Here is a 26,587-nt window from a genome sequence, read left to right as displayed (position 1 = left end):
CCGTTTAAAATCACCGTTGCGTACAATTTTGCAAGCACGAATTACCATTGTATGAAAGCTCGAACGCAAGAGCCCATAAGGGATTACTGGGCTGCTCGAAGCGCCTCTACAGGAGAATCGCTACTTGGTGATTGCTTTTTAAAACAACCGTTAAATTTCTTACACAAATTGAAATCTCTACTTGGATGTCTGTTCTCTGTGCTGTCAGTCACTGTCTGGTGTTCAGTTCAGTAGTTATCTCGAGAGCAATAGCTTTCAATTCGTGAAACGCACAGAGAATTGCAAATCTTGGAGCGATAGCGACCATCAAGAAGATTTCGAGACTCCAATACACTCAGAAAAGTGCGATGTTTGATATAGAATTGTCATAGATCATTTGGATGTAGACAATCATTTGGCACAAAAGTAGAAGGTTTTGTGCCTGTTGGAGAAAGAGATCAAATGAACTCCATCTCCAGTGGGCTTTTCCGAGTTTAAACATAAAAAAAATTGTAATAAAACAAACACTTTGTGAATGAAAAGAACTTATGCCGGAGGAATAACAAATGCGTATTACACCTGAAAATGTGAGCGCAATTTTCTAATATAAAAGCTGCATCAAATTTTTTTGCCGTAAATACGACTTACTTTACTATGGGGCGCCTTTTCAAAATTTACTTTGTACAAGAATGGGCAGAACTTTAGGGCGAATATCGCTTGATGTACTTAACCCAACAACATAATTTATTCTACAAGCTATTGGAAATATGATCAAGAATTTGTGATTCAATTTGCAACAGCGTGAGATAACCATAAATAACTGAAAAATAAAGTTTTCTAAAACTTTTGGAAATTAAGATAAAAATTCATCATGCTTGCTTGCCTTTTTCGCACCCGGACGACAGTTCTGAGGTAGTCAGACACATGTCAGTTCCGATTACCTACTGGACGAGTACTAAAGGTAATCATTGATTGAAAATCGTTCATTCCTTCTAGTGCTTCAGACGCAAATAGATATCGTGGTAAGTTTCTTCCTTCAATATCAATAAGAACAAACTAAGTATTAAGCATGAAACGCTCATTTAGTCCTCTCACTTTTACTTCGGCCGTCAAGATGGTCGGCAATGAAAGCAGACCTGTTGTGTGGTACAAAAGTTCAAACGCTCAGGTCGCAGAGCCAGTTTTCTTTCAAAGAAGATCGATTGCATCATCCTGTTGCTGGTCGTTTGCGTTGGAGCAAAATACAACGAAAAATTGACAACAATGCGGAACATCATGCAAAATCAGCCTTTCTAATGACTTCAAATGTTATGTAAAGAACTATAAAGATTACTTCTTTGCAAATCGGAAATTAAAACCATCAGTGTAGTGCAAATCTAGGATAATTTGATTAGCTTTGTGCAATTTTCGCAGTGCAAAATTCACGACAGTTTAATATCGTTTATATACAAAAAGTGGTTAATATCTTAGATAATTACACAACTTGGCCCTTCGGAATGCGAGAAAGAAAAAGTAAGCGTGTCAGCTTTATTCGTATTCACGACATCCAGTTATGTCTCTGACATTACACACCCGTACTTTTTTTGGTAGAGACACTATCATTTTATTTTATTTCGTGAAAAGTTTTGCCACCAGTATTATATAATTTGGTAGCCACAAATCAGACAAAAAGAGTCTTATTCTTTAACGTAAACACGTTTTACTTTACTATGGAGCAGCTTTTTCAAATTTCGTCCTATGGAAGAACAGTTTGAGATAACCATAAATAACTCAAAATTTGAGTTTTCTTAAACTTTAGGAAGCAAGGTGGTAGTGTAAGGCTACATTTGGATTAAATTCGGGAACTGAATTTTAAAGCTGATCTTAAAACCTGGATTCTGATCCACATAAATTCTGATCTTAATTTGAGGTTTAGAATATAGTTTCAGTTTCAGAATTCATTACCAGAATATAGGTTTAAAATGTAAAACTAAGACTCTGGAACTAATTTTACATTTTAAACCTATATTCTGGTAATGATTTACTAATTCTGAAGATAGATTTTCAGGAGCGGGTTAATTGAAAAGGTTTTGGAACATAGATTGGTACCCTAATTCAATTAAGAAGTTCGAATCCAAAATTCAGATTCAAGATTTCAAATTCTGGAACTAAATTCAATAGATTTCAATTTCCAATCGTGGTTCGGGAACATAAATTTAGAATCTGAACTCCGAACCTGAACTGATTTCCTAACCAGAATTTAAGTCCCGAATTCAGTTTCAAAATTTAAATTCCAGAATTCAGAACCAGGAATTGAATTCGGCGATGATAACGCAAATAGGTGAATAATTTGTTTGCTAATTAGTTACGGTAATTTTGAATTTGTTGTTCGATTTTTTGGAAAAATTTTTTTCTGTGTACTTCCAAATATGCTTCAAAACAAATCGAAGCCCAGTGTACAATTTGTTGCTGATTGGTTGCTAATTAGTTACGGTATTTTGAATTTTATGCTGAATTTTTTTTTCAATTTTTTTGAGTACTTCAGTAAGTTTATATGAAGTTAATGAAGCCTCTCTCCCAAATGTGATTCAAACAAATCGAAGCCGGGTGAATAATTTGTTGCTGATTGGTTGCTAATTAGTTACGGTAATTTTGAATTCAATGCTGAATTTTTTTTTTAATTTTTTTGAGTACTTCAGTAAGTTTATATGAAGTTAATGAAGCCTCTCTCCCAAATGTGATTCAAACAAATCGAAGCCGGATGAATAATTTGTTGCTGATTGGTTGCTAATTAGTTACGGTAATTTTGAATTTAATGCTGAATTTTTTTTTAATTTTTTTGAGTACTTCAGTAAGTTTATATGAAGTTAATGAAGCCTCTCTCCCAAATGTGATTCAAACAAATCAAAGCCGGATGAATAATTTGTTGCTGATTGGTTGCTAATTAGTTACGGTAATTTTGAATTTAATGCTGAATTTTTTTTTAATTTTTTTGAGTACTTCAGTAAGTTTATATGAAGTTAATGAAGCCTCTCTCCCAAATGTGATTCAAACAAATCGAAGCCGGGTGAATAATTTGTTGCTGATTGGTTGCTAATTAGTTACGGTAATTTTGAATTTAATGCTGAATTTTTTTTTAAATTTTTTTGAGTACTTCAGTAAGTTTATATGAAGTTAATGAAGCCTCTCTCCCAAATGTGATTCAAACAAATCGAAGCCGGATGAATAATTTGTTGCTGATTGGTTGCTAATTAGTTACGGTAATGTATTTTATGCTGCATATTTTTTCAAGTTTTTTGAGTACTTCAGTAAGTTTATATGAAGTTAATGAGGCCTCTCTCCCAAATGTGATTCAAACAAATCGAAGCCGGGTGAATAATTTGTTGCTGATTGGTTGCTAATTAGTTACGGTAATTTTGAATTTTATGCTGAATTTTTTTTCCAATTTTTTTTTAGTACTTCAGTAAGTTTATATGAAGTTAGTGAGGCCTCTCTCCCAAATGTGATTCAAACAAATCGAAGTCGGGTGAATAATTTGTTGCTAATTAGTTACGGTAATTTTGAATGTTATGCTGAATTTTTTTTTCAATTTTTTTAGTACTTCAGTAAGTTTATATGAAGTTAGTGAGACCTCTCTCCCAAATGTGCTTCAAACAAATCGAAGCCGGGTGAATAATTTGTTGCTGATTTGTTGCTAATTAGTTACGGTAATTCTGAATTGGTTGCTCAATTTTTTTTGAGTACCTTGCTAACTGCATATGAAAGCAGAGCACTAAAAAAATAAAAAATAAATTGAGCAACAAATTTAAAATTACCGTAACTAATTAGCAACAAATTATTCACCTATTTGCGTTGTCATCGACGAGAGGGGCCTCGCTAAGTTCATGCTCATAAATTCTGGAGCTGAATTCAGTTCCTTATTTCAGGTTCGGAATTCAAATTCAGATTTCAGAACTAAATCCAAAACATGGAAACAGTCTGAAAATGAGTTCAGTTTCAGATTTCTAAACCAAAATTCATGATCTGGATTCCGAACCTGAGTTTTACAACTGAATTCTGAGACAGTTTCCGAATTTAGTTTTTGGATTCAGCTTTAGTTCCTTATTCTTAGTTCAGGATTTGGGGTCTAGTGTAGACATCTGGCTTACGAAACCAGCGCCTTATATTTAAACCAGTACGATCATTATTAATGTAACGAGCTTAATACGAATCTAAAGCTTCAAATTATTAAAAACGTTTATACCAACATGCTGAAATCAGTGGAATTTTTTCCAATTGACATCACATGTCTTCTTTATATCGCGAAATACAGAATCGTTATTCCACTTCCAAAATAACAACAGACTTATCGTTGCCACAATCAACACTAATTCAACATACTGAACGAACAACGAAACGAACCCATACCAACAAGTCCCAAACTTAAAATATCAAACAAGGAATGACACCGAACTGGCCAATCATCAGACCTCCGGCGGCGACCTATAATCATATTCAGCGAAAGCCATCATCCATCGCACCGAATAGACACCGAATCGTTGAAAAAGGCGATCGTCGATGGCGGTGGATGTGGTCTCGGTGGCACCCAGGTTCAAGGTCAAACATAAACCATTTTTGGTGACAGACGACTATCGGAACCTTTGGCCGAATCGATCGAACATTCGATGCAATGATAATAACAAACCGGAAATGTCGGTTCCCCCCGGTTCTGGAGGGGGCAAACGCAACCGAGTCAACTGTGTGCATCATCAAACCATACAAAATCGAATAATCTGAATCAGTCGACGAGCGCGACGATAGAAGAACGATGTGTTGTATGGACGGGAAAAAAAACCACACCTTAATTCTGATTGTATTCGAGAATCCTGACTGCTTGTATCGTTCGTGTGCTGTGACTAGATATTTGATCGTGTTGATTTAAGGCTGGCTCCATTCGCGGAGTCAGGCGATTCAAGATCAATGAACGAGACGGGATTTGACAGTTATTGCGACTATTTGGCATGACGATTCGTTAGAAGTTTGACGGTTGTCTTGGGTTACACATGGTCCATTGGAAGCCCTGGAACGTACGGATGATATCTTAGTACTTACCTTTAATGCATTCAGATCGATATCGTCAAGTGAGCAGTTCACTGACTGGGGCATCATTTGATGCGCCATTTTGACGTAATCGTAGTAGTCGTCGTCGTCCCTCGATGATAGCGCTAACTTGGATGACGATGATAATGATGATACCGATGACGGTTTGAAGTTTCTGTCGTTGTCGTCGTTGGATAATTCAACCACGGACGATTGAAACTGTGTGAGTTTTGCGTACTATTGTATTATTTTCTTTCTTCAGCAGAATAGACAACGGGAGAAATATTTATTCACCAACAGAGAGCCAAGCGGAGGTCTGATTTGATTCGCAACTTTACACTCAGGTTTTCTTCTTTTTCCAGAGCACACCCGGAATCAATCACGATTCCGGTTTCTTGGTTCAGATTCAACACGGCTCCGAAGCATCCGCTGGTTCAACACTTTACTGGTTAATAACTTCCAAACTGTTACTCCACCCGATAGGATCACGAAACGGCTCCAAAATGCAAGAACATTTTTCAATTGTGAACTTCTTCTTTTTCCGTGCACCAGAAAAATACAAAAAAAAATGATTGAAACTACAAAAATATTTCGCAAAGATTTTGCTTTTTGCAAATCACCACATTCATTGAAAGATTAGTTGTTTGATCTGAGCGGCTTTACTGCACCTAGAAAACACAGAACACCTTCATTTTAACTTCATAAACACGCCGAAAATTAACTTTTCCAACCCGTCTCACGATACGGCAAAATTTCCCTTTTGATTAATCAGAAAATCTCTCGACGAATAAATACACTAACACCCCCACCGGATACTGGGCAGAGAACGGGAAAAGACCGATTGTGTGTACGGACGAGTGTGCTCACACGCACACACGCCTAACCAATACTTTTCTTTCTCAGCAGCAATTTGAGAAGAGAATGGGGGAAAATCAGCACTGATTTTTCGATCCACACCATCACCTGATAATCCGGGTTTAGACACGACAAAACGTATTCACCGATGAAAAACATCCACAATCGAGTGCACTGAATCCATTGAGACCGGCTTAGAACTGCAAAAATAATGATATCCAGCAATTTCCACCAACAACGGTCCGACTGAAAACCAGTTTTGGTTCGACGATGACGACTCCGCTGACGGTAACGCACACACACTCACAAGTACTCTCTGTGTACGACAAACGTCGGGAGCACAGACGAAAAACCAACTTACCCGACGGCTCGCACTTTGCTTTCTGATCGACTGAGCTCGTCTGTTCTGCCTGAGACGACTGATAATTGAACAATTTTTATGGCTTTCAGCAAATGAGAGAGAAAAAGGCCTTTCCGGTGTCCTGGTGTGAGTGAGGTGTGTTGTCAAAATTGACAGCTGTCACATTTATATGCTCGATTTGTTGTAGTCACTTATGAGTTTAAACTATTGTCGCTGCAGCACTAATCTGCAATTCGCTGGACAGTCCAGCGCAGCGACGTTGCCGAGCGACGTCAGTTGAACTGCCATTTCCTATACATCAGCTGATAGAATCATGTTACTTTATACATATTTTGTTGTCTTGTTTATGAACCACGTGCTTCAACATAAATGAATACATTGTCTTGCCTCCACTATCGAAGCACATAACGATGGAATATTACTTTCTGTATGCGCTTAAAGTTGATAATGTATGTTTGGGAATCAATGGGTTTGACACTGAACCTTACAAGGGAGTGAATTTTCGTACAATTATGAATGATTAATATATCGCATGGCAGTCTACATACCATTGTGGCACAGTGAACTTCGCTGGAGCAACATAATTAGGCGAGAGAGTCGTCGCTTCCGATTTTTATCTGCATGCACAATACTGAATCAATTTGAAATTGATGGAATTGAGAGCGAATTCAGCAGCTGCAAGATTCAAATGGGTGATCTAAAATGTAACTGAAACTGAAACAAACGTATCCCCAGAAAGCCGTTTTAGTTTTGTTCATTCGACCAGTTCTACTGTCAAATCCTGGTATACGCTGCCGTTCTATTTTTGTTATATTTGAAACACATCACGCCTTTTTTTTAGAACGGCCAATAAGCAATCCATCAACATTCACTTTGAAGAATAATTTCACTGACAGTAAGTCAAAATAATAAACGGCAGAGAAAAGTTTTCTCTTTCGTCAGGTGTTAAATTTAATACTCTATCTTTCATAGCTCGCTTGCAATTTCTTTCGAAAGTGGAAATTGACAGGAGGCTTATTGGCCGTTCCAAAAAAAAAACGCGTGACATAAAACGCTGCTGGAGCTGCCAGTTTATTTTGTTATAATTGCTAGGTTTAAGGTAGCGCTTCGCCGTGGTCAGGTCGAAGCGAGACAACTCACTGCTTCCTCTTGCTTTGTCGCCGAAATTTCACGCAAAATTGCAAATTTCTCCAATACTAGCCCGATTCACGAAAAATCAAAAACATACGATTGTAGGTAAATGATCTTACTATGCATTTGGCGAAAAATACCAGCTAGAAAGCTTTTCTTTCGCGAGATTTCGTGCGAGTTTTGTTAAACATTTTGTTTTCTTTTTTCCTTTTCTCCCTATAAACAACTCGCATATGTAGGGATGTGCTACGTTTTCAACAAAGCGTCAAAGCTAGTAGCGATGAAAATCATTACTGATTTCTGGTTCTACTGAAACATGAATAGAAATTATTTTACAAAGTAGTAACACTTAGTTACATTTTCTACTCATCTATATTCAACGTTTACGCAGAGAGAACGGACAACGAAAACAAAAGAAATGTTCTTAGCGTCTACCGCATGTGACATTTTACACACCCCAATGCATGCCTTGACATTGTGTGCGTGCGAAAGAATATGGAAAAACTCATTTAATTTCAAAAACTCGCACGAAATCTTTCGATAAAAACGTTTATCAGGCACAATTTATATACGAATCGATAGAAAAATTAATTATCTAGAATCGTATGTTCTTGGAATTTCTGTTTTCTTCCCCGTTTTCTCACAATTTTGGGTAAAGTGCGTGAAACCCCGAGATAGGCAGCGAACTCCCGTGACCACGGCGAAGCGCTACCTTAAGGACTATTCACACATATCCGGTCCTGTTCAGTGCCGGCACGACACCGTGCACGGATACTGATATTATTTCATTCGTTTTCTATGCGCGCATTCACACCTATCCGGCACCGTGCCGTTTCAGTGCAGCTCGCCGTCAGTGTAGCGTCCGTCCGGCAAACTCAAATTCGTCGTCACCGATATTTTTTATTTTCACTGAAGTCGGTATGTAATTCCATTGGCTGTGCCGGAACGGAAACAGCACGGAAACGGAACGGAAGGGTTCCGATAAAAAAAGAACACTGACGGCGCACTGAAGGCACTTTCACTGAACCGTCACGGAACTGAAATGTGTGAATAGTCCTTTAAATTTAAAAACTGACATAAATTATGCATCTAGATATATAACACTCCTGAATATGCCCTTATGATTCGCTATCTTGAACACACTTAAAACCGATTTTCGAACTCGGCATAATTTTTTTTTTTTTTTTTCATAAATACGTTTATTTCTTAAGGCAGTTTACATAAGTTTTTCTTCGCCGTAGCATCACTTTTACATAATATTCTTATCCTAATTTAATTCTAACATAGTCACAACGTTTTGAATTTATTAAAACATATTCTCTTATAGCTTAAATATCATCTTAGGTAACTCGTCATTAATTATGAAATCTACTCGGAAATATTATTTGAACCAAACGATTAACTTCTATAAATTATAAAATAAGCTGTTATTTTCAGACATTTTGTTGATAATTTCATAAACTGTTTCGAGTTTGTTTGTATCATTACATAATTTTTATTCTAATTTAGCTATTGGTTGAACTCATGGACGCAGCTGGGATCAGAACTAAGTCTTAAAAGAGGCCTTTATTAAATTGAAACTCCAATTTTCTTTATGAAATGATAAATAAGTTTCATGTATGAAAGGTCACGACAAGCAAGAATGTCTCGAACTGGGATATTGGATAGTTTACCTTGGGTACGCAAAGAATTTATTAGTTGAGATCTGACATCACGATACTCCACGCATGTCCAAACGACATGATCAATATCCCGATAACCTTCTCCGCAAGCACAATGATTAGTCTCGGAGAGCCCAATTCGAAGGAGATGTGCATCTAACGTGTAGTGATTGGACATGAGTCTGGACATCACACGAATGAAATCCCTACTCACATCCAGTCCCCTGAACCATGCCTTTGTCGATATTTTCGGAATAATTGAGTGCATCCACCGACCCAGATCATCGAACTCGGCATAATGAAATGCCGAATTAGATCGGCAACACGAAATTTTACTGCTTGTTCAGTAATTCACATGCTCATTGCCGAAATTCGTTATTGTAAAGTTCTGTTATCTCGGTAAAGCGCATTTTATTGCCGAATTTTTGCATAATATGTTGCTGAGCTTGTCCGTAAACAACAAATATACCGAAAACAGCAAATCCGCTTGCCGAGATTTCGAACAGTCTGTTAGCTTTTATTGAAATTCGGCGCGACACTTGTCATCTAATGTCACCTATCGATTTTGTACAGCACCGGACGTCGCCATTTAGCATGGAGCTGAAAAATATTTACGGATTTGGCGAATGAAATCTCTTTCAGTGTTACGTGAAAAGCTAAATGGAATCAAAATGTTCTTTTTATGTATACTTCTGAATATTTCTTTTTCCAGATAGGGCAAGCACTAGAAACAAATGTTTTTTTTTAATTTAAATGAATTTTCGGACTTAAGAAAACGGCACAGATTGTGTTTTTCGGATTTCGATATTTTTCACAGAAACGAGTGAAGCAAAGTTGAACCAGTGACCACACACTAAGATTTGATTCCGTTGTTCGGTAACTTTTTCGACGAAAACTTTCGGTAATCATTAAAAATAACCGATATTTCGGAACATGGGTTCTATTTTACAAAAATTATGTAAATTTTTACCGGATGATTGAGTTTTACGCAAGTTTGTATTATTATAGTATATAATTCATACGGTAAATCTGAATAGTTGCCGAGCACGGTAAAAATCGTACTGTCCATACGGTAGAATCATCTTCCAATAACCGAACTCCTGTAATTACTGATTGTCTTGAAAACTAACTTTCAAACAGTTAATAACATTTTCAGTAAGTCTTTTCATTGACCAAACGAAATAGATCTTGAAGGGTCGTCGAATGAATTGAGATACAGGTGCAGAAGTTTTTAGAACATTAGAACTACTAAAAGCTTTTTTTTACTTATAGGTACTGGAAGACGCTCATAATTCAGGTCAACCAGAACATTTTTTTCATTTTTAAACAACCGAAAAACCTAATCGTGAGTTGAAAATTTATGTTGCTTTTTGAAATCCGAAAATCCATTCAAATCCACAATTTTAACCAAAAGAAAACAAACACAAAAAATTACCGAATCTTCCGTTAGATCCATTTGGGTTACAATTTAAGGTAGTTGTTTGACAATTCAGCAATTACTGAACCATCGGCAATTAGTTCATTTACCGAACGTACAGCTGTCGAAAATTACCGAAATCTGTGTGTACGGTTTTAATGCCCTGCATATCCACGAAAAAAGAAAAAAATGTTTATCAGTATCAGAAAGCTTAGAAAAAATGTCCCGGTTGACCGGAATTATGAGGGCCTTAAAGAATACCGTACAATCCGTCGAGTTCACCGGAAATTACCGATATGCATTGGCAGCAAGTGGACATATTGATCTGAAGTTACTTTCTGCCTATAAGTAAAAAAATGTTTTGAAAACATGTGCACCGGCACCTCAATCCATTCGACGAAACCATCCAGATTTTTTTTATCATTTGGTTAATAAAAAGAAGCTCGGTATTTGGAAGACAATTTTACCATACGGACAATATGATGTTTATCGTACTCGGCAACTTTTCTGATTTACTGTAAGAATTGTACTTTTATTCTGCTATGAAAACATGCGTAAAACTGATTGTCCGTTAAAAATTTGCATAATTTTTGAAAAATGAGATTCATTTTTTTGTCAAAAAAATTACCGAACACCGGAATCAAATCTTAGTGTGAAAGAATATGTACGTTGTGTTGGATGTCGAATACTGCATCGAATGTATTTTCCAATGCATTTAAAATAAGGATGAAATCTCAATAGGAGTCCCTCTGAATGACCTCCCCCCATTAATAACAATGATCTAATTATCAATTTCAATTAAATTTGGTTTATATTTCAATACTTTATCGTTCACCTGGTTTGCTTGTTTTACAACACAATTGTATTTTCGCTTCAGCAGCTGTAAAGGATTGTTCTTACTCTCATTCAATACAGTTCTAGCGGCATAATACTAAACTTACATAAGTCGCACTTACTATAAGGTGTAAAATAGCTAACTGTGTAAAATAGTTAAACTCAGAAATTTCGATTCTGTTTGCCAAATTTGCGCCGCGGATTGCACCAAATTGTATGTTATCTGACAGTTTCAAACCAAACAATACTTTGACCGCTGAATTTAATTCGCCTATCGCTAAACATGGTTAACATACAACTCATTGATCTAAAATTGTAAATATATTTACAACACATATCTAAATTCAGCGATGATTCGATCACTCTCTGGAACAATTCCGACTACAACAGTTTATTCCAATTCACAGTTTTAATGACGCTTTTCTACTTCATACGACCTACATAGGAAATGTCGTCAGGTTTATAGTTTTGTGTTGAGAAATGTCAACTATATAGACTTACATTCGTTTCCGTAGTTTCGGTTTGTGACGGATTGCGAAAAAAAAATTATCTCCATTGTTAAGTTCACTACTAAATGCATTTTTAAATCAATTTTGTCTATGGTTGTATTAAAATTTACATTCGGATCGAATAATTAACTGACATGATGCTTATTTCCTGGTATTTTATCATTTTTTTGTGCCACCGTTTGGATTGGTTCATTAGTTTATATTTGCATTATATTTAGGGACACTGAAGGAAATAATTCTCGTTTGTTGTTGGGGGCTTATTCCAACCATTGCATGTTTTGATGTGTTTTCACTACGCATTTTCGTTTACTCTCGTTTTCATTTTCATGTACTTGGCACTTGTAAGTGGTAATTGTGAGTGGTATATCAACGCAACCGAACCAGGTTTTCTGTGGAAAATCGAACACGAGCTTAAGACTAGGGATGTTCAAGCATTCACATTTTAAAGCCGCACTGTATGAGGCATAACGATTCAGTTGATTAAGGGATTAAGGTTTTTCATTTCACTCATTTGTTTTGGGTAGCTTATATGAATATCTAAGGATGTCAAAAAAGCACGTGTTGGTTAGTGATTTCATGTGAGCGGAGTTGGAACCAGCTCATGTTTTTTTTCAGTGCATTTAAATTTAGTTTTATATCTTCTCGTCCAGTCGTCGAAGATTGAGTTAGATGAAAAGCTTGCTCACTTTTATGTTTAACAGATGGAGCAGATCCTGATTAGAGTAATTCGTACGTTAAAGCTCGAATAGTATTAAAAGGGCAATTGGAAATAACAAGGGATTCTATATTATTTATTGATAGATTTTTTCTAAATCAAATTTTTTTCGAGGATTTTTAATGGCTTTTGCTTGTAATGAATGTTTTCATAGAATAGATGGTTAAAAGTAGCATTTTGCTAATCATTTAAAAATGGTTGCATGCCAATATTGCAATAATACTTATCGTTATGAGTAGAATGTTTTTTTTCGATAGCGCTAGTAATTTTACCTATCTCTGTAGTTATATCTTGCGAATGCAAACGTCATTCGTTAACTGGGTTTCGTTAATAGCTCCACGGCATTAGTTTTCAATACTGTCTCACAGGCCTAGTGCTGATAGATAACCTATATGTATCATTTAATTTGTACATATTCTTCAACAATAGCTCTTCCTATCTAAATTAGGAAAACAAATTAAAAATTAATCCAGCCAACAATAAAGTGATACGAATGAATAGCAGTCAGTGATCCAAACCATCATACCAGTGTCAATGTAATTCAAACAGTATAGAAAAAATCGAAAAGTCACATGACGATTGAATATAATAATCACATTCTATCGAATTCTACTATACCGAAATTTCCTCTTAAGATCGGGTTATTTTGTTTATAGGGTTCCCGAGGAATGAAATCATAGGGAGGAATTTCGTCAACCGACAGACACCAGGCTAGACTCTGACAATTGTCAAAATAGCCGAAATGCCCATGCATTGCAAATTCACCTTTCTTCAATTTCTTCTCTCGTTTCATTTAATTTCCGTCATAGATACTTTATCAACTATGCGTGCACCAACATTCATAAAAGAATCTTGAAACTGTCAAAATTTCTACATTCTAGTTGCATGAAAATTGATATTTTGGTAGTAATTAGTAGAGTATAAACCATCTAATCCATGGATGCAAATGGATGTAATGTAAATACATATATTTAAACCGAAAAAGCCCCGGATTTGTGGAACCGATTCAAAATTGTTCTGTCAGCCTTGTCTAGCGAAAATCCGACAGGAATCGAACCGAGGGATGTGTGTTTTTAAATTGATGCAAAGTGTATTATTTAGAACTACTCTAACAAAACCATTCCGAGAAAATTCATTTGGTGCAAACTTTGATTTGCACATACCTGTAGAGAAATACTCAATAAAAGTTGTTTCCGTATAGATTCCGTGTTGAGATACCCGAAAAAAAATATTATAGAAAAAAAGGCGGGTTGGTAATGTCAGAGACATAACTGGATGTCGTGAATACAAAAACAACTGACATGTTCCTTAACACTTCCGAATATCAATTAGTTGATCAATTGTATGAATTATGCAAGCATTCCCCTTTTTCACATTTTTCGCAAAAACAAAGTAGGCTATACTTAATCTCGATTACTGTGAATTTCACACAGCGAAAAATGCACAAATCAAATCAAACAGTTCTAGATTTGCACTAAACTGAGGATATTTACCTTCGATTTGCGAGCAAGAGATCTTAGTAGTTCCTTAGAAAACTTTTAGAACCATTAGAACGGCTGATTTTGTGTGATCCTGTCTACCGTTGTTTTTTCACCAATGCAAATGACTGGTAGCTGTGACGTAATCGCTCTTGTCGGAAGCGAAACTAGCTTTGCAAACGACACAAAATACATCTGCTCGCAGTAGCGATAGAATCCAAACTGATCCAATTTTTGTTAAGAGATTTGTTTTTACGTGATTTCGTCTGTAGCTTTTTCACTAATGGGCGGTCCTAACGGCTATAAAAATAGCAGCATATAGAATTTTAATTTCGATTATTTCATTTCGGATTTGCATTTCATTGAAAGAAACTATCAGGATGCTGTACCGGATTCACTCCTGCCTTTCAGAAGGACCAAATTGTGGAATTCATTCAATGCTTTTGCTATACACATTTAAGTTGACTATGAGCTTTAAAAATACGAGTAAAGGCAAACACGTCTTATGAATTATCCTCTTTGATACTCGTTTATACCAAACATTTCAGAAAAGTTTAATTTTGAATTATTTGAGATTATGTCACACAACTGAAAATTTTATCATAAAATTGTGATCATATTTCCGATGGCATGTAGCAAAAATTATGTTGATTCGTTAGATACAACAAGAGATATTCACGATCAAAAACTTATCACTCTCTCAGAGGGAAAATTTTAAAAAGGCACCCCATAGTAAAGTAAGTCGTAACTATCGTGTTTGTGTTCAGTATATTGGAACGGTTCGTTATTGTGGGATTTCCCCTGATCGATAAGTGAAACTGGTACTTTTCCTACAGATGAAAATATTTTTTTTTGTTTTCTATTCGAGATACTAGTTTTCTGTGAGTACGTAGCCTAAATGAAGACTGTAGATGTAATTGCAGAGAAACTTTCAAAATCCTTTCGTTTCAATTAGTCCGACGGTGCTCTGGTATCTCATATTGTCGCTGCAGCACTAATCTGCAATTCGCTGGACAGTCCAGCGTTGCGACGTCAGTTGAACTGCCATTTTCTATACATCAACTGATAGAATCATGTTACTTTATACATATTTCCTCCACTATCGAAGTACATAACGATGGAATTATCATTTTCTGTATGCGTTTTAAGTTGATAATGTATGTTTAGGAATCAATGGGTTTGACACTGAACGTTACAAGGGAGTGGATTTCGTACAAATATGAGTTATTATTATATCGCATGACAATCTACACACCATTGGTGCACAGTGAACTTCGCTGGAGCAACATAATCAAGCGAGAGAGTCGTCGTTTCCGATTTTTTCCTGCATGCACAATTTTTTCCAAATTCTAAGAATAGACCTTTGTCTGCTGAATTTGTTAAACCGATTGAGCTGTCGAAAAATGCTTAAAGTGCAATAACCTACAGGGCTACGTAAAGGAACCTGACACATTTTGTTCTCCGGTCACACTGGAACCAAACGAAGGAGGAAGAAACCGAACATGACATCGGAAAGTAGAAAAAGAAAAGTTTATTTTCGATGGAGAGAACGATGAGAAATTTGAAGAGCAGCCAAAGGCGCGGATCAAACTCGTTCAACATTGAATACATTACATTACAGTGCTCCATGATGGAAAACTACTAGAGGAAAGTAAACCTTGATTCTTCTACTTTCCGATGCTGTGATCGGTTCCACTCTCTCCCTTGTCTGGTTCCAGTGCAACCGGAGAACAAAATGTGTCAGGTTCCTTTGCGGAACTTTACAGGTTATTGTATAGTGAGCAATTTTCGACAACACTTACCAATCGGACTAATTTTACGGAAGTATTTAGAAAATTTCTCTTCATTTACATTCTTAAATAGAGACTACGTACTTGCAGAATACTCGTACCTCGGATAGAAAAGAAAACTGTTTTCCTTGTCCTTCGTCCGGTTGTAATCACCGAGCACAAAGTTTTATTTTAAATATTTAAAGACGGAAATGCTTAATAACTTGTAAAGGACATACTCGAAAACATCATATATAACTCTGCAATAGGATTCTGAGCCATGTTTCGTTCCGATGTTTAAATGCATCGATTCCGAGTGTCATACTTAATTTTGTGAGAAAATTACAAACGCAATCTGAAACGGCGCATTACGTCACCGGTTCATGTATTTTCGCTTGCGAACAATTCGGACAGTTGGCAGGAACTGGATTCCTGTAGCTGTCATAATAACACAGGTAGAATTGTGTCATTTTTTACATTGTGTTTATATTGCTAACTCGTCATTCTTCCATTTCCCCTTTTTGTCTTGTTGATCGAGAAACGTTAGTGTTTGGATAGACTATAATTGTTTACTTATTTGCCCCGGTCTCTCCTACTCATATATTTTTTTCACATTGATAGGAATATAAAACAAATTAAAGTTAGAACTAATTGCAATGAATAATTTTAAAAAGATCCCTCATAGAAAAAAAAAGTTCAACGGTGGTCGTTCGTTGGTCCAATACGTTGGATCATTGATCCAATGAACGTCCAATCAATCGTTCAACGGGGGGTCAACACGGGACCTTCGTTTGTCGATTTTGAGCTATTTTTAATATGAGGAGTTGGAGCCCCGTTGGACTAATTTTCGTGGAGAATTTCCGAAATTTTTTCCACTTTTTTTCAAACTAACACCACGGAGAACAGACATCCAAGTAGAGATGTCAATTTGTGTAATTTAACGACTGTTTTAAAAAGCAATCACCAAGTAGCAATTCTCCTGTAGAGGCGCTTCAAGCAGCCCAGTACTCCCTTATGAGCTCTTGCGTTCGAGCTTTCATACAATACAATTCATGCGTGCAAAGTCGTGCGCAACGGCGGTTTTTGACGCATTTTTACTTGTATGCTTCACACAGCATATTTGACAAAGTTTGTACTAGCTTGGATGTCTGTTCTCTGTGCCAACACTACATACCTGTACAATACTTCCACTTCAAGTAGAATAACAATAAATTTTCTTTCTATATGAAGGTAAAACCTAATTTTCACTTGCAAATAAATATTCTAATAATAATTCTTTAGTTGAAATTATTTCCAGTGGAAAAACACCCAAATAACTTTTCGTCCGTCAAAAACTGAAATGGGCCGCAGTTTTAGTTAAATTTAACTACTCGACACAAAATAACACCTTAAGTGTCAGATTTCAACCAAAAGTTAAAATTAACCGCGAAATGGTTTACAGCCTAAATATATCGAAAGCTATCTGCTCCTCCTGTGAGAACCAGTAGAAGTTCCAACAAAACTGTTTCAATATTGCTTTTCTACTGGTCCCGTGTTGGGGTTATAAATGTTTGTTGCATCTGATTCGGAATCCATTCGAAAATCATTCCGAATCAAATTCTAGACGAGTTTACTGCGATACTGCTTTGAAAAAAATTTATTTAAGCTTGGATGTCTCTGTCTCTGTCTCTCTTTGATGATGCTATGATTTTGGCTAAATATAGACAAAGAGAATCGAGTGAAAAAAAACACGTAAATAACAAAAGAAAACAGAATGCTAAAAAAGATGAAATAAGTGAAACGAATAACATAAACATTAAAACAAGTTTATTTACGCAACTATCAATACAATAATGTTGAAAAAAAAATGTTGGTAACGAAAACTGTATATATCTACGTATTAGTGCTTGTTCTAACAATGCCTAAATTAAACAGAGCTTTAAAACAATCCACGTTACACATAAACTGAAGTAGATACTATTTCTTCAAAATGCTTTCACTGTATTCTGACTGGTCGTTCCAAAAGGTTTGTCCTAAACATAAACTAAAAAAATACAATTGCATTTAATTTCTACTATTCAAAGTGCGTCGAGCCGACTTTAGACGAACCATTCAGAGGGAAAGTCAGCATCGAGCATTGCCTGGGTGGAGACATCTGTAGTTGCAACGGGAAAAGTTCTATGAGATTCATAATCTGATATAAATAGTAAATCTACATAATACGTAATTCCGGTAAACGTGAACCGTTAAGTATCGACTGCAGTAGGGAAGTTGGAATTCCATTTCAAAAGCGTGTTCTTCATTTGGCTCCGAATCTACCCCTTAGAATTAAAGATAATCGTTCGAATTTTGCCTCAATGGACTGTTTCTTATCGAGCACAATGCCTGTTTTGGGAGCTGTCAAAACAATCCAAACAAAATCGTGTCATGACATCTGGGAGGACATGTCTTGCAAACTCGCCATTTCTCTGTTTCTTCTAATTGGCCTCATGTATTTTTTACTACTTGTATTTGTTCGACTGTTTGAGATATAAGAGCATGTTCAGTAGCGTTCTAGTTCTAGATGCATAATTGATGTCGTTTTTTAAATTTAAAATCATGTGGAATTCCGAATCAATTCCAACTCTAGTGCAACAACCGATTCCGAATGAATTTCGCCTACAACCGGTTGATTCGGAAATCTGCCGGAATTGAGTGAGAAGATTCGGACTGAATTGTCAATTCGTCTTCTTCCTCTTCTTTTCCGATTTTGTACGTTTTCTTGCTGATTTTCAATTTATTTTCAAATGCAAACATTACATAACTGAATATACAAATTTAAATCTTCATGTTTTTCGGATATACAGAACTAGTAAATAACCAGTTCTTCTTAGAATTCCAACATAAACTGTTGAAATTCGCTGGAAATTAACAAAACGGCCTACCTTAGTCAGCATCATCCATTTCTCTAGCTGGAGTGTAGTGAAATGGCTTAAGGCGCCTAAATTTTACACTAACACATTCATAAAATGAGCGAATATTCAATGACATTTATAATGTCACTGTCAATCGGGTTGATCGAGCAGCCAACTCAGGCGAAAATTCTAGCACTGAACCGATCGAGCACTGAAAAATCATGCAGTCGAGTAAGAATTCATTGCTCATTTCGTCATTTCGATAATGTAGGCAGCAGCGTTTTACTCGTGTTTCAAATATAGAAAAAATAGAACGGCAGCGTATACCAGTTTTAAATTTGACAGAAAAACTGGTCGAATAAATAAAACTAGAACGGCTTGCTGGGTATACGTTTGTTCCAGTTTCTGCTCTATTATAGATCATCCGTATAGAACTTCTAGCTGCTTAATTTGTTCTTAAGGTTTGTAGATCCTACTTGGAAGTGCAGAAGCAGTTAAATCGCTCTTCATAGACTCCGACGGCAAATAATCAAATAACAGAAAATGTCAAAGCGATTCTGTCATTCATTGTTCGGAAAAAACCCGTCTGGAACAGATAGGTTCACAATCGATTAGCTTAATTCTCTCACGGAAACGATTGCTGCATTGTTGACAGACTCCGGCAGACACAGTCAGTCATTTTGGGGGGATATCTATCCGTCTTGTACAAGTGAGCAGTACCGGCTCAGTTCTGCACATGTGCACCATTTCAATTCTTGTCCGGTTCAGTGCTGACATGAACTATGGACGGTACTGAAACAGATCGAAAAGCTGAGAATAGACCTCAATGATATGACAATTCCCTGGATTGTATTTATAAAAACTCACATATGCCATCACTAAAAGCAATTTAATGGAATATTGACAAATTTCATGTTAGAAAATCGACTGAAAAGTTAAACATCCACTCTGATAATTTGTTTGATGATGTTATTAAAAGACTCGAATGTATGCTATTGATCAGTTAAGGAATTCAATTGTCAGTTTCAACATTGACGTCATGTCCGAACTTTCTTGAAAAAAATATTAGTCTTGACGACTTTCAGTTTTAGGCTGTGAACCAGTTCGTGATTAATTTTAGCTTTTGGTTGAAATCTGACACTCGAGCGGTTAATTTGATGTTGTCAAAAATAACCCTGCTCGAGAGCATGGCAATATTTGACAGATCGATGGTTATTTTGCGACACTGAAAAAAATCTTGCAGTGAAAATTCTAATATTAATTTATTAGTTGAAATTATTTCCAGTGGAAAATAAACCCAAATAACTTTCTGGTCGTCAAAATTTGAAATGGGCCGCAGTTTTAGTTAAATTTAACTACTCGACACAAAATAACCACTCAAGTGTCAGATTTCAACCAAAAGTTAAAATTAATCGCGAAATGGTTCACAGCCTTAGTAGCCCAAATTTCAACCACAGAATAGCTAGAGCTAGAAAATCCTTAGCTGCAATGACATTGATATACAAAATCTAGAAAATAGGACCTAACACACTTCCCTGTGGCAAAATGAGTAAATATCTGAGGGAGCTAGACACGCCATCGTGGTGAACAGATGTTTGGGAACTGTCAGATAAATTCTATCAAATTTTTGTGTTGAAACCCGCACTGAAAATCGATTTTCATTTTTTTTAGAAGAAATCGCTCATTGTCGAGCTCTTCTATGAGCTACCCAATATTAGGTAGGAAATTAAAATTAGCTATCATCCAAATTTTGGGTAAATAACCGATTACTCTTTCTGAATTCAGAGTGGTTAGTAACTGAATCCGTTATCTACTCAAACTTTGGTTTAAGCGTGAAAAAAATGGTAACGAGCATTGCCAAAGTTGCCACATTGAGGTCATCGCTCATAAGTCTGGTGTATGTAAAATACTAGTTACTTGAAAAGTTTCGAAGAGGCATTTTAGTTAATTTTGAGTAGGTTTCGATTAGAGATGGGCAATCCGTTCACGAACAATTCAAAAGAACAAGTTCTTCTGGAAGAATGAATGAACAACAGTTCTTTGTTGAAGAACGATAGTTCTCTAATCTTTACAAAAGAAATAGAAAAGATTGAAGAAAATGTAGTAATAACTTTACATTTAGAAACGATCGTAGTTTTTAAGCTTCCAGTAGAAATTGTACATATTAGCGACCTCTGAAAAGTGAACGATTGTTACATAAAAAAGGTACTGCATTCCCATCAATAGTTCGTTACCAACGAAATATAATTAGGGGAAGATGTTCGGTTGCCGGCACCCCCCGTAACTTTTGACAGAAAGCAGACAGCGTCATTCCGACGTCATGTGTTTGTGTAATAGCACCACGTTCTTTTAGTGCCGAATACCAAAGCAAACAGACGCTTGTACTTTTTGCTACGCTCAAAACAAATTTTAATTGCGATTTTTATGACTTTTTTTGTACTATCATAAATTGAAAAGCATCAATCGAAAATTTGAATGAATTGAATATTTATGAGGTGAAATCGATCTATTTCGTGATCTAATAGCGGATGCTATCAACATTTACGCAACCAAAGTTTTTTTTCGTCATTTTCAAAATGTCTACCGATTTCGGTTATCGGCACCCCATTTTTTTCGACAAATGGCGAAACATTGTCAGTGATATGCAGAGATGCCAACTCTGCAAATTTGTCTGTAAATTATCAAATTTCTTAGTTAACATGTAAACCTTTTTTCAACTAGACTGTTTACAGACTTTTGAAGCTTCGATTGTTTGCAGACAAATTGATAATAAATTTTTTTTCAATCGTTGGAATCAACAAGGGGAACTATCTAGTTTTGATCCAAAATTCAGTAGCGGCTGATGAGAGTGCAAGCTTCTTGTTAAACGCTGATACATGGCTTGCTTTTGGTAATTTTCCAACACCTGATGTAGTTTTTTCCTTGTAGCCATACTTAACCTAATTGCCTCCCTAACTGTTGTCAAACTGATTGTTCGAAGCCAGCTTGAAATCTAGTTCCAACGCCGTTAAACTGAAATTCAAATCAGTTTCGAACCTGATTCTTAAATCGAATTAGCTCAAACCCCCTTTTCTAGTTGCGAATTTAGAAATCCCCGTTTATAGATTCGTTCGACGAAGCTATCCTGGGTCAGTTCCAGCTTTATCAAGCGCAAACGACATGAGTTACTCACGCTACGCAAATTGAGATTGAAATACTATAATCGGCCCCTACATCCCAACAGACCCAGTAAAACTTGATTCACTTGATCTGCCGAAGTATTACGGTTTGAGATATTCTGGTGAATTCACTTACATTTTGCTTGATATTGAAGAACAGTCGATAATTTTTAAATAAATACTATAGATTTCGAACCAAAAATTTGAAATTTGTGTAAAATTATAGGAAATATAAGTCAAAAATCTCAAGTATGGTCATGCCCTAGAAAGGTCATTGTTTTCCATTGAATCTGTTTTGAGTATGTTCGTTCTCGACTACAACTTTAGGTTCTCATTGGATGATAAAATAAAATAGATAAATGAAACTTTTAAATAGTTTGTGGTCAAATTGTGTTAGAGAAATCAGTCTAACTTTCAAGAGCACAAACTATAAAAGCTACAATCGTGAAAGCACTCACCGTCCGAAGCCGAGACACAAACCGATGTTTTATGTTCAGGCTAAGCTATGACGAGGCAAACGCTTTACCGTTTTTCGAGAAAAACAAACAAACAAACGCTTACCGATATGTGGTTTATACCTTGAGGAAAGACAGATGTTTGTACGATGTTACACTTTCCAACCCATAAATCGTCAACATATTTCAACCAATCAAAATGTATTACACAACTTAAGCTCTAATCTGATGTCTGGAAGCACTTTAAAATCTATCGCCACTGGCCGTGTGCAGAACAAAATGCGATGTTTTTAGCCGCATTGCGTCCTAAAATCTAACCTATGTCAAAAATTTCGAGAAACAAATCCGAAAGCACTCTTTACAATCACTTTTGCTTTTGATTCAAACAGGCAATTATAATAAACAAGCTAACTAAACTAGTTAATAATTAGCGTTTTCTATTTTTTTTCCTGGAAAATGCGCTTCGTTCGGTAATTTTGTTAGTATCCTACATAGTAAAAAAAATAATAGTTTTGGTTTTAAACGTTATCCTACCCGCGTGTGGGTTGTTGTGCTTATTCGTTACATTGTCTTGTGTTGTTGCTTCTGGTCGGTAGATGTAGATTGATTGAAGTTACACCCCCTTTAATGGTTGGATTGATGATTGTGATCTGTTTTTGTCGGTGACTAATTTCGTGCGATATTTTTCCTCCACCAAGCACAACAACGATTTATCATTGTTGCCATTGTGGTTAGTGTTTCGTTTGTGTATCTTTGTAACTATTTTTCGTAGTAGTATGAAATTGGACAGAAACCGGGGAAAAATTTAACAATTCAACAGGAACACTTTCGAGAGAAAGAGAGAGAGAAGAAGAAAGGAACGAAAACCGAAACACTAACACGCGTATGAAGGGTAGGCGTTCTCAACGACGAAGGGCGATCGGACGAGCGAAGGCCGTCAGCGGTTCAGGAACTCTTATTTCTTACTCCTGAATGGATTCCCGGTGGTCTCGAGCAGGGAGCTTAGTTTCGCTACCGCCTGCTTGTTAACGGTGCCTTTGGCTTTCTCCAGGGCTTCCTGTAGCATCTTTTTGGACGTTGCAATTTCGGTGGCACTGTAGGTCGACGATTTCGGTGGCGGTGCTGGCAAGTGCATATACAGCGGATCCCGTAGTCGGCGCAGGTCGTGCTCAATTTCGGCAATCTTTCGCTTGATGTCGTTGTACTCGGCTATGTTGACACCGGCCTTCTTGGCCGCCTTGTGCAGTGTGATAAGATGCTGACGATCTTTCACGTCCGGTAGGATGTATTCCTAGTTGAGGGTGAAAAAAAAAAACAGCGTGTTAGAAATAGAAGGTAATGAAAAAAGACGAACGAACCTGCTTGGTCAACACGAAGTACGCGTAGGCAGCCATGGCAGTGCCGTACGTGACAAAGTAGGTCACCGGTTCCATGATATCCCAGGAGTACTCCCACCAGGTCAACCGTGCTAAAACACCAAACTGCACCGACATCAACCCCAGCCCGATCCAAGTTAGAGCACTGGTTCGTCGGGCCGCTTTCTGATCAAGCTCCTGCTTTTTCTGCAAAAAGAACAGATCCGTTGTTTATTTTTACGATTTCATTTTGGTTTATTAGCATCGATACTCACAGCTTCCAGCGGTCCTAGTTTTTCATTCAGTTCCTCCAGCTTGCTGGTTAGGTCTCGTTCCTTCTTAATCTGGTGCTCGCTTACGTTTAGAGCTTCGTAAAGCTGAAAGGAAGGAATAGAATTACGCTTAAGTTTTGCTGTATTTTTTTCTATTTTTCATCTCAATGTGCTTCATGTTTCAGATTCACATTAAAGCCACTGGTCGGAAGTTTTCAGTTTCGGTACTTCATATTTGCATTTTTTGTCAATAATTCATTCTACGGAGCAAACTTTTCGTTTATATTGTGGAAGCAGTGGGTGCACTCGGGCTGGCGTAATGAAGTCAAACGATGAAAAATTTTAACCAATGTAAAACTGACGACAACGACAACGAATCGATCGATGGTACGTTAAAATGTACTATTCCTAAATTGCTGTAAAACAATTTCAAAAATTGAGTAACAAATCATCAGACATCCAACATACTCCGACGGTTCAAATGCTTCGACACTCATCGCCCTGTAATTGCGGAACCGGAACTCGGATCTGGATGAAATTCCACAATAGCTTTTGAGCCAATGAGAGCTTTAAATTGAATCGAGATTTATTGAAAATCGGTTCAAGCATCGCTGAGAAATCGAACTGAGTTCTGCTTTTGGAGTTGTACGTCACCACTTTCGGTGCTTCCAGAACAGGAAATGGGGGACCAATACTGCCGAATTAAGTTTATATGCTCACAAACTACCAAGTTCTGCAAACTAGAAGAATTTATCAGTCAGTTTTATGGGATTTATACCTGTTTTTTGAGATCGTTTGTGAAAAAATATTCATAAAATTGAAGATTTTTCACTTATCGTGCTCTAGCTCTAAAACCGGAAACATGATACGGATGAAATGTTCTAGTAATATTTCAATAATTTCAATACCTTTCGTTTAAGTTTTAGTTTGTGAAAATCGGAAAAGCGAATTCCGAGAAAATTGAGTGCACATTTTTTCCTTAATTTTTACATATTACCCTATAACTCCGGAACCGGAAGTCGGATCTAAATGAAATTCAATAGCAGACTATGGGACCATAAGACCTTTCGTTTGAATTTAAGTTTGTGAATATCGGTTCAGCCATCTATACGTGGGTCCGTGCATTGACATGCCGTCCACTCAGTTGAGCATCAGTAGTCGGTAAGTGCGAAAGTGTCGTTTTTTCGTCAAAACTAAAATTTTTCAGGACTGCTAATTAAAGCCCTGACATGTTTGTTTACATGTCATCGGCGTCGACGCGGGATTTGGCCAAGCAGTTCAACACCAGCATCGGGATGATTCAACGGATCAAAGTTCGGAACTCCCTGAAAACGTACAAGAAACAGAAGGTGCCGAAAAAGTCCCTGGTACAGCAAGCTCAGGCCAAAACAAGAGCGCGAAAACTGTATAACCGGATTCTACAGAATAAAGACGGATTCATCCTGATCGACGACGAAACCTACCCCAAGGAAGACTCTCGAGCGCTGCCCGGACCGCAATATTATACGAAATTGGTGTACCAGGACCTGGACGACGCTGACACCACGGTGGTGATGGAAAAGTTTGGGCAGAAGGTGTTGGTCTGGCAAGCAGTTTGTACCTGTGGTTTGCGGTCGTCGATTTTCTTCACGAAGGGCACAATTAACGCCAAGGTGTAGGAGAAAGAATGTTTGAAGAAGAGAATGCTACCACTGTACAGAAAGCATAAGTCTCTTCCTTTCTTTTGGCGGGATTTGGCTTCAGCCCACTACGCCAACTTCGTTCTAAAGTGGTTGTCAAAAAATAATGTACAATTCGTGGAAAAGGACATCAACCCACCGAACTGCCCGGATCTTCGGCCAATTGAAAGCTATTGGGCAAATGTCAAGCGGCACTTTCGGAAGGAAGGTACAGTGCCCCAAAACATGCAGGAGTTCAAAAAAAAACTGGGCAGCTGTCACCAGGAAAGTCACAAAAGTAACTGTGCAGAATTTAATGAAGAATGTCAAGTCCAAAGTGCGAGCGTTTCACAGAAACTAGGATTTTCTTCAATATAATCAGTGAAATGCATAAAAATGTAAGTTTTCTACAATATATCGAAAACTGATGTCAAAATATGTTTTTTTTTTCGCTTTTTTTATTCAATAATCAGTGTTGCTAACTACTTTTCGATACACTCCTTATACATCGGATTCGTTCACACCGCCGCACAGTGGTTTGAATCGATAAAAATGAAAATGAAAATTTTACAAAAATGATTCAGCCTTTCAAGCAGGCCTGTAAACTTACACCTTTCAACAGTTGAAAGTTAGTCTCAGAAAACGCAAATTCAAACAATGTTTTTAGGCGTTCAGTTAATGGTGTAAGATATCAATCATTAAATAAATTGGATTGAATTCCGGATTTTATAAAAATGAATCTGTAATCTTTGAATCATACCAAAAAAATAATTAAAAGAACGGATAAGGAATATTCTGTTAAAGGAGTAAGTAAAACTTGTCGAAATTTAATGAGCGCGTTGACATGATTCTTTAGTTTGATGTATTTGCAATCATTACCACCTTTGCACCAAAGCTACACTAATGACTGATTCCAATTCTTGAACATTTCCTACAAATCTCCTTTTAATGAACCAAAAAATAGTCTTTTTAGTAAAAGTTTTACCTCAGAAAAGCGTCAGAAAAGCACTCTGAACTAGAGATGGGCAATTCGTTCGCGAACGGTTCAA

General features: G+C 36.8%; 2 protein-coding genes across 15 annotated transcripts in view; both read right to left on the bottom strand.

The window, feature by feature from the left end:
• The window catches only part of LOC131437298 (serine/threonine-protein kinase mig-15), a 172,675-nt gene extending 166,379 nt beyond the window's left edge, over nucleotides 1-6,296 (bottom strand). For 6 of the 14 annotated variants that reach the window (XM_058606558.1, XM_058606555.1, XM_058606560.1 and 3 more), the window contains exon 1: nucleotides 5,050-6,291. In XM_058606558.1, coding sequence (XP_058462541.1) covers nucleotides 5,050-5,118 — 69 coding nt within the window. In that variant the 5' untranslated portion in view covers nucleotides 5,119-6,291. Of the gene's footprint in view, nucleotides 1-5,049 lie in introns of all 14 variants that reach the window. The other 8 variants (XM_058606562.1, XM_058606566.1, XM_058606563.1 and 5 more) reach the window with 6 other exon arrangements.
• Nucleotides 6,297-11,244: 4,948 nt separating this feature from the next.
• LOC131437353 (calcium uniporter protein, mitochondrial) overlaps nucleotides 11,245-26,587 on the bottom strand; it is a 394,136-nt gene continuing 378,793 nt past the window's right edge. The window contains exons 5-7 of the mRNA XM_058606628.1: nucleotides 23,884-23,985; nucleotides 23,612-23,815; nucleotides 11,245-23,544 (exon numbers count right to left, since the gene is read on the bottom strand). Coding sequence (XP_058462611.1) covers nucleotides 23,209-23,544; nucleotides 23,612-23,815; nucleotides 23,884-23,985 — 642 coding nt within the window. The 3' untranslated portion in view covers nucleotides 11,245-23,208. The remainder of the gene's footprint in view (nucleotides 23,545-23,611; nucleotides 23,816-23,883; nucleotides 23,986-26,587) is intronic.

This window comes from Malaya genurostris, chromosome 3, assembly GCF_030247185.1.
Source record: "Malaya genurostris strain Urasoe2022 chromosome 3, Malgen_1.1, whole genome shotgun sequence".
NCBI classification, from domain to species: domain Eukaryota; kingdom Metazoa; phylum Arthropoda; class Insecta; order Diptera; family Culicidae; genus Malaya; species Malaya genurostris.
Note: the sequence above shows the minus strand (reverse complement) of the source record. Positions and strands in the feature narration are given on the sequence as shown.